The sequence below is a fragment of the Nelumbo lutea genome, chromosome 3, assembly GCF_056320005.1.
Source record: "Nelumbo lutea isolate HS-2025 chromosome 3, American lotus-T2T, whole genome shotgun sequence".
NCBI classification, from domain to species: domain Eukaryota; kingdom Viridiplantae; phylum Streptophyta; class Magnoliopsida; order Proteales; family Nelumbonaceae; genus Nelumbo; species Nelumbo lutea.
In genome coordinates, this window is record NC_142686.1 from 110,758,450 (window position 1) to 110,771,024 (window position 12,575).

A 12,575-nucleotide genomic window follows, 5' to 3' on the forward strand; every position below is an offset into this window, starting at 1 on the left:
CGCGAACTGCGCATGGCCTGCGCATACTGTGCACGGCCTGCGCGACCTGGCCGACCTGGACCAGCCTAGCGCATGATCCGGGCAAGGCGCCAGCTTGACGACCTGATCTAGACACTGACCCGCCGACTGACACAGGCGCCAGCTTGACAACCTGATCTAGGCACTGTCCCGCCGACTGACACAGGCGCCGACCTGACGACCTGGCCTAAACACTGACCCACCGACTGAGAAAGGCACCCCTCTGACAACCCGGCCCAGGCGTTGACCTGGCCGCCTGACACAAGCGCCAGCCTGACGACCTCGAGGAGTTCACCACCGTACCCCGGTTCTAACCGGATGCGACGAGTCTTACCGTTTGGAGGCTTTTCACCCACCTAACTCGCGAAGACTCCGGTATATAAAGACCTCACCCCCCAAAGGGGAGGAAAAGGAAAAAGAAAGGGAAGTAACCCTGCTCTCTAGCTCTCTCATATTATCTGCAAAGCTCTCTACAATAAGAGTGCTAACTTAAGCATCGGAGAGCCCCCACCGGGAAAGTACCCCCGGGACATCTGATTTAGTTCTCGCAGGTCCTTCAGCTCTCGCCGCCTACGAAGAGGAGGAAAAGATGTAGTTCTCGGAAGTCCCTTAGCTTCCCCCACCTACCAGGAGGAAGAGAAGTAGTTCTCGGAAGTCCCTCAGCTTCCCCCACCTACAAGGAGGAAGAGACGGAGTTCTCGGAGGTCCCTCAACTCCCGCCACCTACAAGGAGGAAAAGACGGAGTTCTCGCAGGTCTCTCAGCTCCCGCCACCTACAAAGAGGAGGAAAAGATGAAGTTCTCGCAGGTCCCTCATCTCCCGCAGCCTACAAAGGAAAGAAGATCGCCTCATGCTGAGGGCAGTCAGATTACACCGCACCAGGGAGCTCCAACATTCTCTAAGGCAGTTCGCCCCCAGGCAGTTTGCCACCAGGCAGTTCGCCCCCAGGCAGTTCGCCACCAAGGCAGTTCGCCACCAAGGCAGTTCGCCCCCAGGCAGTTCGCCACCAGGGAGTTCGCCACTAGGGAGTTAGCCTCCAAGGCAGTTCACCCCCAGGCAGTTCGCCACCAGGCAGTTCGCCCCTAGGCAGTTTGCCACCAGGGAGTTCGCCACCAGGGAGTTCGCCACTAGGCAGTTCGCCACCAAGGCAGTTCACCCCCAGGCAGTTCGCCACCAGGCAGTTCGCCCCCAGGCAGTTCGCCACTAGGGAGTTCGCCACCAGGGAGTTCGCCACCAGGCAGTTCGCCCCCAGGCAGTTCGCCCCCAAGCATTTCGCCACCAAGGCAGTTCGCCCCCAAGCAGTTCGCCGCCAAGGCAGTTCGCCCCCAGGCAGTTCGCCGCCAAGGCAGTTTGCCCCCAGGTAGTTCGCCACCAGGCAGTTCGCCACCAAGTAGCTCGTCACTAAGGTACGCCACCACTGGGTCGAATAACGAGGTACCTTGCCAAAAAATTTTACATCACAAAACATTGGTACGTGGCCAAAAACGGCTACATCATATCAATTGAACATAATCGGTTGAACTATGTCATGTCGAATCATGATATTTTGTATTCTGATCTATATAAAGGTTTAAAAGATGCTGCTACAACAGGTGATTAAGATGCTTCAACTATTGGCCAAAGACGTGTAATGTCATCGTCATTTACAGGTGGGCCATGGTATATGATAAAATAGTATCAAAATCCAATTGCAATTTGTCGATGAGTAAAGATCCAAAGTGAACTGAATAGAAAACCATGACAATAAGCAGAAGATATGTTTGATTTGGTTGCTAGTCTTTCACATTAAATTAAACCAATTGCTTTCAAATTTGAAGATAAATTTTTGGGGGAAATTGTTGCAACTACCTATTTTTTTATCTTAGAGTCTTTTATACAAAATTTTGGGTCACATTATAACTTTTGTAATATACTTTTCTTTTTTTTAATTATAAATATTCATGTAGTTTAAATTCAAAAATGATGTCTCCCCCACTCTCACGTACTTATTAAATTGGCAAAAAAAGATAAGCTTGTTTGAACAGATGATATTGATAAAATAATATGTGCAGAATTGACTGATAAAGAGACAGATCCACTCTTGTATGAAACGATGAATCAATGTAATACATGGTCTATGTGGGAATCACAATCTGAATAGCCCATGTATGATTAGTGGGAAATATTCAAATGGTTACCCAAAACCTTTTTGTAATGAAACAACAATAAATAGTAGTGGATTGGTTATTTATTGACACAGAGATTATGAGAGAAAAATTATGATAAATGGAGTTTAAGTTGATAATAAATGGGTAATTCTATACAATCATAACCTATTAATATGATATGATACACATAAGTTAAATAGTGCACACAAAAAAAAAAGACAATTAATTACTCATATGAGTACGTCCATAAGGACAATGACTATGTAACTATTGTAATTGAAAATAACAATGCACCTTATATAACAGGCGAAAGGCCACAATATAAAGTTGTTGATGAAGTCAAACAATATTGTAATTGTTGTTACATTTCATCAATTGACTCATGTTGAAGAATATTTAAGATAGAAATCCAAGAACATTCTCTTATAGTTGAATACTTGCAATATCATTTAGCTAAATCAACAACTATTCATCTTTTCTTATACTAATAATCTCACTTCAATTATTTCTCGCCCAAGTGTTAGAAATGGTATGTTAATAAAATGGTTCAAAAAAAAATAGAAAGTATGCAAATGCAAGAACTTTAACATATGCAGAATTTCCATTAAGAACGGTGTGGAATAAAAAAATGAATGAATGGACGAAAAAAAAAGGGAAAGACTGACAATAGGGAGTTTACATTATGCACATTCAACTTTTAGTGAAATGTATTATTTGCGTTTAGTTCTTTATAAAATAAACAAAGTAATGTGCATTAAGGACATGGGAACGATTAATGCGACTTTATATCCAACATTTAAAGATGTATGCTCAACTTTTGGGTTACTTGATGATGACAATGAATGGAGTTAAGCTTCTTATTGATACGATGTATCCACATTTTAGAATAAATATTTAGATTAGTCATATTTGCAACAACGTGGTATTTTGGCTCCAAAAATTGAATGCTGGTGAGATTAACTCAATCATGCTATCTATGTTACCAAGAAATATGCTAACATATTTGAGTATTGATATTTTGGTTTTAAATGCGATGATAATGAAGTTGAGATGAATCCTCCAGAATTGTTACAAGACTAATGTAGTGAATATTGTATTTATTCTAAGAATTGTTCTCTCACCCACTGACAAATAATGGTCATTTGTTTTCTCATAGACAACTATATGTTGTTATATCTCGTGCAATCTTTCCATCTAGATTAAAAATATTAATACAAAATAAAGAAGATGACCTTGATGATTTTACCCAATAATGTTTATAAAGAGGTTTTTTTAGGATATTTTGCAAAATTATTTATTTTAATTATTATTAGTACCAAAGGTCAAGTCTTCTTAAGTTATATAATGTGTACATTCAATTTATTAATTATCTTATTATTTAATTATTCTATTCTTTTTTTTTTAAATAGTATAAGACCTCCATTGCCTAAAGTTTGCCGTTGTAAAAGTCATCAATTAGTGATTATAAGGTTAAAAAGGGAATTAAATGAAGAAATGTTCGTCGAAGGCAAACCAATTAAGTTTAATTGCTTATAAAAAATGCAGCATACATCACAATTAAGATAATATGGTTTCTGTATACCCTCTTAAGCCGTAGTTGATGTTATTGTCAGTATTCTTGGATCAAAGTGGGAAATAGCAATTACAAATCTATTCTCTCCTAATAATCCAGATGATTCTTTACAATTAATAGATCTTTTGATGGTGGAAGACCGTGATATTAAAAGAATGTGGATTGAGTTTTAGCAGAGGCCAAAAGAAGAAGAAACATCTCTTTGGAATCATTATAATACTAAAATAAACCTCTATTATCAATTAGAAAAATAATGATTTTTCAGTAACAAATGATATTTTATATCATGCATATTTGTTTACAATACCACCACCACTATTAGAAGTAATTTTTAGATTCATTGAAAACCAAATCCCTGGAGATTTTGTGGAGTTATTGGATGTTTTATATGACCATGAAGATGAACTTGTGATGCTTTATGCGGTAAAAGAAATTGAACACAACTTAAATCTACCTAATGAAGAAATTGTTCATCATTGAGTACATTTAATTGGTATGTAGTGTTTCTATTAGAATGAACATTACTCATTTTCAATGTTTAAAATTAATAACTAATATTATAAAATTATAATTGTTCAAGTTTTTAGCATGGACCTTTATGCAACATAGGACTGACGAGGATATTTTCATTGTTTTAATTTTTTAAATGCTTTGTTTGGCCTTGACATATAATTTAAACATTACAATATCTACATTATTCTTCTCTTATAGATTATATATCATACAATTTAAACATTACAATCCTTCATTCTGATGGTATTATACTATATTGTTGCGATGTCAAACATAAAATGTATGTTTACTGTTATTTGTTTTCATTATTTCACTTTTTTTAACAAATCCCCCGCTAATAAGCCATATTAAATTATTGCCCCATCAATTAACATTCCATAAGGATGATGTAGGGCTGGTAGGGCTTATTTTTACTTAATTGCCATACTGTTAAATGGGGTGTTTGATTCATCATGTAGATTTAACGGGGGTTTCAACAATGTTGCCCTTTATCTCTATTATCTCTATAGCTCGTTATTCCTTGTCACAAGCTTTTACTTAGGTTGAAGGAAGGTTCACTAAAGGGATTTAAGCTTTCGAAGAGTGCCTTGCCCTCAATCATTTGATGTAATTGATAGTGACATTCTAGTTTTTGGCAGAAGTAGTGAAAGGGAATTTGAAACATTTAATTCAATTTTTTGGAATTAAGTTTTTATTCTGGTCAGGAAATTAATTTCTTAAAATTATTCATTTATTTTAGTAGAAATGTTCATCAAAGAACACAGGCTACTCTTACACAATTATGGGAGTTAATCTAACTGAATACTTGGCATTTTCTTATCGACAAATTAAAGAATAAAAAAAAATCTAGCCACTTGAAAGGCTCATTGTCTATCATACGCTGATAGAGAGAGACTAATTAAGTCATAGTATTTAATCCCTTCCTACTTATTCCATGTCCACTCGTACTTTGCCTCAAGCTATGCATTCCAGAATTAACTCAATTGCTAGGTATTTTTGGTGGGGTTATAGCCCCTGTCAATTCCATATATTTGATTTGGCCATGGCTCAACAAATACTAGAGATTGAAATCCCATATCATCCCCACTCAAATTGGGACCGCTTTGTTTGGACCTTGACACCACATGGGTGTTTCACTTGTCATTCAACGTAAAGTGAATTAGGTTCTACATCGAATTCACAGTTGGCTCTCTCGGAGCTGGATATGCCATGGAATTATGAAAATCCTTTTGGAATTCTTATGAATTCACACCGAGAATAAAATGCTTTATACGGAAGGGGATTTAAAAATATTTCTCTATGCATCATTTATCATATGTAAGAGGAGGATATAAATAATTTATTTTTTTCGATGCCCCAATATTAAATTGATGTGGTTTGGCTCTTCTTTATCATTATGAATAGATGACCACCCAACTTGGACCTTGCCTCATTGGCTACCTTTTTGGTGGTCATAAAATAAGATCTGCCCACTTGATAATCTTAGTATCTTTAGCAAGTGTTCTATTATTTTTTGTGACATTTCTAGAAGGGACAATGTTAGAAATTTATGGATAATATTGACATTAATCCATCGTCAATGCTTTCAACATCCAATTCACAAATAAGCACAACGTGCTCTTTGAAGCATGAACATCTAACTCCTTCAGACCCCACACCTTCAGCATAGGAAACCACCTTTGGCTCCATTTATTAAAATCACTATGGATAGTGCAAAGGGTGTCTATTCGTTAGGTTTGGTATTGCCTTACATGATCATCATGGTGCTTTTTACTTGTGGTCAGGTAGTTAACACCAAAGTGATAGAACCCATTGTTTTCCAAACGGGGCCGAATTGAACAGTTAGACCAGAAAAACCTATCAATTTTACCCCAAAATTTGTTGATTTGGTTAGCGAATCGCTGACCCAAGGGATCAAACAGTTAACTTAGACAACATTTTTTTTTTGTTGTTCTTAAAATTTTTAATTTTTTTGTTAGAACGGTCATATGTTCAAACTAGACAGTCGGACCATTCGACCTGGGAACTTGTCCCCATAACGGTTCCTTGTTTGATCCGATTATAAAAACTTTGCTTAACCTAGAGGATTTTGAATCTTGAGCTATTTTGTGAGGGTTTGTTGCTCGAATGGTCTCTACATCTTTCTCATATTGTATGAGAAGGAAACACACATAAGATCACTAAGTTCTATTGGACTCTATTCTCAATTCTCACATTGAGATCCCTTGGTGATTGTTTATAACCATTGCTAATTGGAGGCCATTTTGCATAGTTTCTCATCTTTTCAGGTCTCCTATAAGCAATTGTGCAGCTTATACTATTGCTAAATTTGTTTGTATGTACAATGCAACGGTCTTGCACTTGGTTTGATTCTTCCTACTTTTCTTAGGCTTGTACTAATGGATGATTTGGTGCAATGAATGATTGCTTATTGACTTTTTACAATACAAAAATAGAAGCATTTTTTTTTTCATTTATGTGCTTACCCAATGTCAAAGAAGAAAAAAGCATTACCTCACTTTCCCTTGGATTTGAAAAAGACCCCCCGTTAGTTAACCTTTAAATTTTTTCTCATGTGACTATTTACATTTTTCTAAATCCCCAAACCACCCTTTTTCAATGACTTTTTAGATTTTTTTTTTTGCAATTTCCATTTGTTACTAGTTTAGTTAATATTAATTGCATGTATTTATTGTAATTCCATGTTTTATAGAAGTTTCTTGGTTTTTTTGTGGCAATTCTCAATTTATAGAAGTTTTTTGAGTGGTATTTTGATAAATTAACTTCTCTGGTTCGACATGAGGGAGTAGAGGGTCTTTGTTTGAATCAAATTATAGCCCAACCCGCACTATAATTTGATGCACTCAAATTGGGCTCAGGCTGGTCAATGAACACACTCTAAAAATATACATATATAGATGCATTAAAAGAAAACACACATAAGATCACTAAGTTCCTATTGGATTCTCACATTGAAATCCCTTGGTGATTGTTTACAATCATTGTCGATTGCAGGACTATTTTGCACAGTTTCTCATATTTTCACGTCTTGCATCCCTTGTATTGGCAATTGTGCAACTCATACTATTGCTAAATTTGATTGTACAGTGCAATGATCTTGCACTTGATCTTTTTCTTCCTAATTTTCTTAGGCTTGTATACGAATGAATGATTAACCATTGGCTTTTTACAAAAAAAAAGAAAAAAAAAAGAAAAAAATAAAAGCATTTTTTCATATATGTATCCACCCAATCTCAAAGAATAAAAAAGTATTAGCTATAGTAGTTATCTCACTTTCCCTTGGATTTGAAAAAAGACCCCCAATATTAGCATGTGACTATTTAAACCTTTTTAAATCCCTAAACCATTATTTTTTCCAATGACTTTTTAGCATTTTTTTAATTTCCATTTGCTACTAGTTTAGTTGATATTAACTACACGTGTTTTTTGTAATTTCAGGTTTTCATGGAAGTTTCAGGTAGTATTATGTATGGGTGCAAGTCGGGCATGTTGGATTTGGTTTATGTTCAAGCTAGGCCCGACCCTAAATTTTGAGATTAAGGCTCAAGCCCAGATCGAGCCCAATCTTCCCAACTAGAGCCCAACCCACATTGTAATTTGATGCATTTGGGTTTGGCTCAGGCTTGGGTTGGTTAATGAATCTGCGCTAATATTATACATATATGAATTAATTTATTAATTTATGCAAATGTGTATACAAATGTATGTACATACAAATATGTATGTATGCATGTGTATATATATATTGGAAAATCTATATATGTATACATATGTATTATGAATATGTATAGTTTGTCCAACTTGGGCTAGCTTAGGGCTACACCCGAGTATAGTTTGAAAAATAAAAAAGCCCAACTTTTTGGGCTTGATCCCAACTCGATGATTGAAAATCCAACCTCAACCCATGTAAAATTTTGGACTGGATCGATTTGAGCTCGGGCTAAGCCCGACCAAGTTGCACCACTAGTACTATGTATCTTATCTTTTTATTTATTTATTTTTTTAACTCTATTTTTAGGGTATTTTAAAAGTTTGCTAATGAGTTTGCTAGTGCCAAATGGACCCACCTTTTATTAGTCGAGTCTGGATTTTCTACCTACAAAACACGTGCCCATCCCTTACCAACATGATCTATTACCGCACTTCTTATTCATGGCGGGTCTCACTTTTATGATGGGTCGCAGTCATGGTGTGATGTGCGATGTTGGATGAAATTGGTAAGAATTAGAACGTGTTTTGTTGGTAGGAGTCTAGGAGATCCCAACTTTAGTCAAGCCATTATTGAATCAAACCGGAAAAGGGTTCGCCTTCTAATTAAGAACCAAGTAGGGCTGACTCATTGGTGTATTAGTTGGTTTATTCTATTCATGTAAAATCAAATCCCACAACAAGGGAAAAAAAAGGGTGACAAAAAAATTACTTCTGATTTATAAGACATGCGTAGGCTTGCAGTATGGCAAGGAACAAGGGACATCCTAGAAACCAAACAAGCCAATTAACATAACATTTCGCGAGGCGAGGAAAGCTAGCTATACGGGTAGGCGAAAAGCGTATAATCATACGGTGGCCTTGAACACCGCTATTTGGCACACCATGCCCACGGCGTTTAACGGATGAAGTATTGAAGGTCAAAACGATTCCACGTTTGCATTCTGGGTTAGAAAGCTCGTATGGATAGAATTGCTACTCTCATTTTGCTCTCGGCCCTAACCCTAGATAAGCCGAAGTGGTATAAAAGGATCTCTTTGATCGCTTCTTCTTTTCCTGTCTCGCAGCAGCAAGTCCGCCGGGAAGAAAGACGCGAAATGGTGTCGTTGAAGCTGCAGAAGCGGCTCGCCGCTAGCGTTCTGAAATGTGGGAGGGGCAAGGTTTGGCTCGATCCCAATGAGGTCAACGAAATCTCCATGGCCAACTCCAGTACGATTCTCCCCATATCTCTTTCAATTTCAATCTCCTTTTCGTTCCGTCTTTCTTTGCTTGTCAACAGGATTAACTCGATCTGTTGAAGCCATCGCTTCTCTTGTAATTATTTCATTTGCTTATTGTATATGGGTTGTGTTTAGTGAACAAAGCAGACCTTATTATTTCCATTTCCTAGTATAGTTCATTTAGTTTCAGCTGGATCGAGGAACCCAAATGGTTGCCTTACAAAATTGGCGATGCTTTTTGTCTGTGTATTTTCTAAGACTGTTGTAGTATGAAGCGATATTTGTGCTAGATATGACCTAATCAAATGGTTTTAGATTAGCAGCAGCTTTGTTATTACTTTTATGGTTGAAGGTTCTGCATTTCTAGTTTGTAGAGAGAGTTACCATGGTTGACAATAGCCATTGTCGTTACATGTACAATCTGTTGTTCTTTGATTTTAAGGTTTAAAATTTTCCGCGCCTGATAACTGTTAGGCGAGCCATACGTTCTAGTATGCGTTGTTTTGTTTCTAGTTTCTTTGTGGTTTAAACATTGCAAGTAAACTTTGAATACCTATTCTTGTTGGCATTGTTTGTTTTACATTAGGATATCTGTAGTGCTCTATTAAAATTGGAGACAGTTTCTTACATTTATTTCATTTACTTGGTGGTCTCTATGTTTGATGCTTTTCTAGGTTCATTTTTTCCATTACAGGCTTACATCTTCTAGTCCAACTTATATTTGCAAAACTAAATGTTTATTCATGGTAGGCTTCACGATATAAAATCTGAATACTGCACTAAAATTCTCTATTAATACTGCATTGCTGCCGCAATGATGATTGACTCTGCTAAGTGACAATGCAACTGCTTAGAGATATTTTTAAACTGTTGAAGTGAGCAGTAAAAAATCAATGGGTTGATCAATTTATTAAAGGAATAGAATCATGGAAATCAATAATTTCCTCCAAAGGAATCAGATAAATCTTTTTAGGTAAATTAGGAATAAATCCATAATTAAGTATTTGTAGCAAAACACCAAAATACATGTATGTCACATTTCTCTGGCCACAACTCCATTAAACAAATAGAAAATTGTAAAAACCTTCCTGATATATTTTTTGGGTTACTTTATTTTTTTTTCTTGTTGAGATTGCATATATTGACAGAAAATTCCATTTCCCTTGCTGAGATGGGTTTGTCTTTGTGATTGCTATCTGCAGGGCAGAATATCAGGAAGTTGGTGAAAGATGGTTTTGTCATTAGGAAACCAACCAAGATCCATTCTAGATCTCGTGCTCGCCGGATGAAGGAGGCCAAGAGAAAGGGTCGCCATTCTGGATATGGTATGCTTTTCATGATAACCATAAACATTTTAGTTGCCTGATACAAGTTACTAACCAAAAGAAAATAATCTTCTAGACCTCTAGTTGATGGATTTATTGATTAGTAACGGGTTTATGAAAATTTCTCTTACATGAATGATGAAATCAGTTTGTTCTTTTAAATTTTCTCCATCTCTATTTAAGGGGCTTAAGATGTCTGAAGGAAAATGTGGAAAAGAGAATAAAAAATCTCACTCCAATCCTTTCTTCATTTCATGTAATCATTTACTTGATTACAAGAGAGGCATTTGACTGATCACTCTAAAATGTTCATAGGTAAACGAAAGGGTACAAGAGAGGCAAGACTACCAACAAAGGTGCTCTGGATGAGAAGGATGCGTGTGCTGAGGCGTTTGCTCCGTAAATACAGGGAGTCCAAGAAGATTGACAAGCACATGTACCATGACATGTACATGAAAGTGAAGGGTAACGTCTTCAAGAACAAGCGTGTCCTGATGGAAAGCATCCACAAGTCTAAAGCTGAGAAGGCAAGGGAGAAGACTTTGTCTGACCAATTTGAGGCAAAGCGGGCCAAGAACAAGGCAACCAGGGAAAGAAAAATTGCTAGGAGGGAGGAGCGTTTGGCTCAGGTAGGAGGAACATTTGCGAAATTTGTGTTCTAGACATAACATGGAGTCATGAACTGTTCTTAGGACGAACATTGCTTCTAGGTGTTGTGTGTTGAGAATATTTTCTAATCCTGCTTTTTGACCAAACTGTCCAAAGTTCTAGGCCCTTTTGAGATATCTCCACTGAGCACTCCACTCCAATCAGTTGGAGTCAAGCCATCTAATTGATTAATGGATGTCGGGTGGCGAGCTATTTTTCCCAAAATATTTCTTTATTTGGTTTTTAATTCAGCAGACACTCTCTTTCTTTTTCTACATTTCTACTTTGCTCAATGCTCAAATTAATGATTGACATTCTTGAAATGCTACTGTCAAGATTTGATTTCTGTATTCATCATTTTAATTGTGCAGGGACCAACTGAACGAGCCCCACCGGCAGCTGCTCCTGCATCTCAAACATCCGAGTAAGCTGATGTTACTCGTTTGATTTAATCTCAAATTCTTGATAGATCAACCGCGACACACGTTTTGACTTGCTAAAATCATTGTGTTTCCTTATGCAGGGGAACTAAGAAAGCGAAGAAGTGAGGCAGCAGGGAATGGCTAAACGGTTTAATTATACTGTGCTATCTGGAAGTGTTTTTTATATTTTTAATTTTTATTATGTAGTAGAGAAGTTTTGGATGTTTCTGTTTTTTGGTCCTTGCTCGGGTTTTGGATGTTCAAGGTATTCGAGAGATTTAAATATGAAAATCTTAGGACTTTGTTTTAGTTTCTCATTTTTATAATAGGTGACTCCGTCTGTTTTTCTCCCCATTTGTTAATGCAATGAACGTATAAAGCATGTGCTTAAATGTGCTATTTATTAACTACTTTTGATGGGAAATAGACCAAAAACAGAAAGAAGAGGAATTTTTCATAGACAGATTGTTAAGGTCGTGAATTTATTAACTACTTTACCAGGGAGACTACCAAAATTGGCAAGCATGGTATGCAGATGATTTATCTGATTCTGCCCAGCCACCAGCTTCTTTAGTTTCATACTTTCTTTCTTAGTGAGTCGCGATTCGTTGAAGGTTTTATCAGGAAAAAACTGAAGCTCCGGTCGTTTCATATTTGGACCTGTTCTGGCGGTGAAATTTCACATTTGCTAATTCAGTAGCATGATTCTGATACAGGGTTTTCTTAAATGTTTTCTTACCTCATCGTTTTTAGTTGCTGTTCAGACTTAAAGTAAAATAAAAAGGAAGCAAATTGAAGTACCAAAGCGAAGTGGAACCTACAGAATTATGCACTTTGTTTGATGCACCATATACCCAAAAAATAGTGGAACATTTCTTAAAATGAAATAGTAGTATATAAAATAGTAGCTATATATGTTGAGCTTAAAATAGTAGTATGGTTTCAAAATAGTAGTATGGTTTCTTCTGTTACAAATTTTA

The 12,575-nt window shown here is 36.8% G+C and overlaps 1 protein-coding gene across 1 annotated transcript; it reads left to right on the plus strand.

The window, feature by feature from the left end:
* Positions 1 to 8,730: 8,730 nt before the first annotated feature.
* Positions 8,731 to 11,987, plus strand: LOC148867605 (large ribosomal subunit protein eL19y-like). Its single transcript, XM_088977908.1, has 5 exons — positions 8,731 to 9,189; positions 10,403 to 10,525; positions 10,841 to 11,154; positions 11,545 to 11,597; positions 11,697 to 11,987. Exons 1-5 carry the CDS (start codon positions 8,943 to 8,945, stop codon positions 11,719 to 11,721), a joined length of 762 nt encoding a protein of 253 aa, XP_088834034.1. The 5' UTR covers positions 8,731 to 8,942; the 3' UTR covers positions 11,722 to 11,987.
* Positions 11,988 to 12,575: the final 588 nt, after the last annotated feature.

Bases quoted from the DNA above. Each gene is read 5' to 3' on its own strand.
- LOC148867605 (XM_088977908.1), top strand. From the start codon at position 8,943: ATGGATAGAATTGCTACTCTCATTTTGCTCTCGGCCCTAACCCTAGAT. The intron at 10,526-10,840 runs GTATGCTTTTCA...AAATGTTCATAG, and splicing joins GGGTCGCCATTCTGGATATG to GTAAACGAAAGGGTACAAGA. The intron at 11,598-11,696 runs GTAAGCTGATGT...TTCCTTATGCAG, and splicing joins CCTGCATCTCAAACATCCGA to GGGAACTAAGAAAGCGAAGA.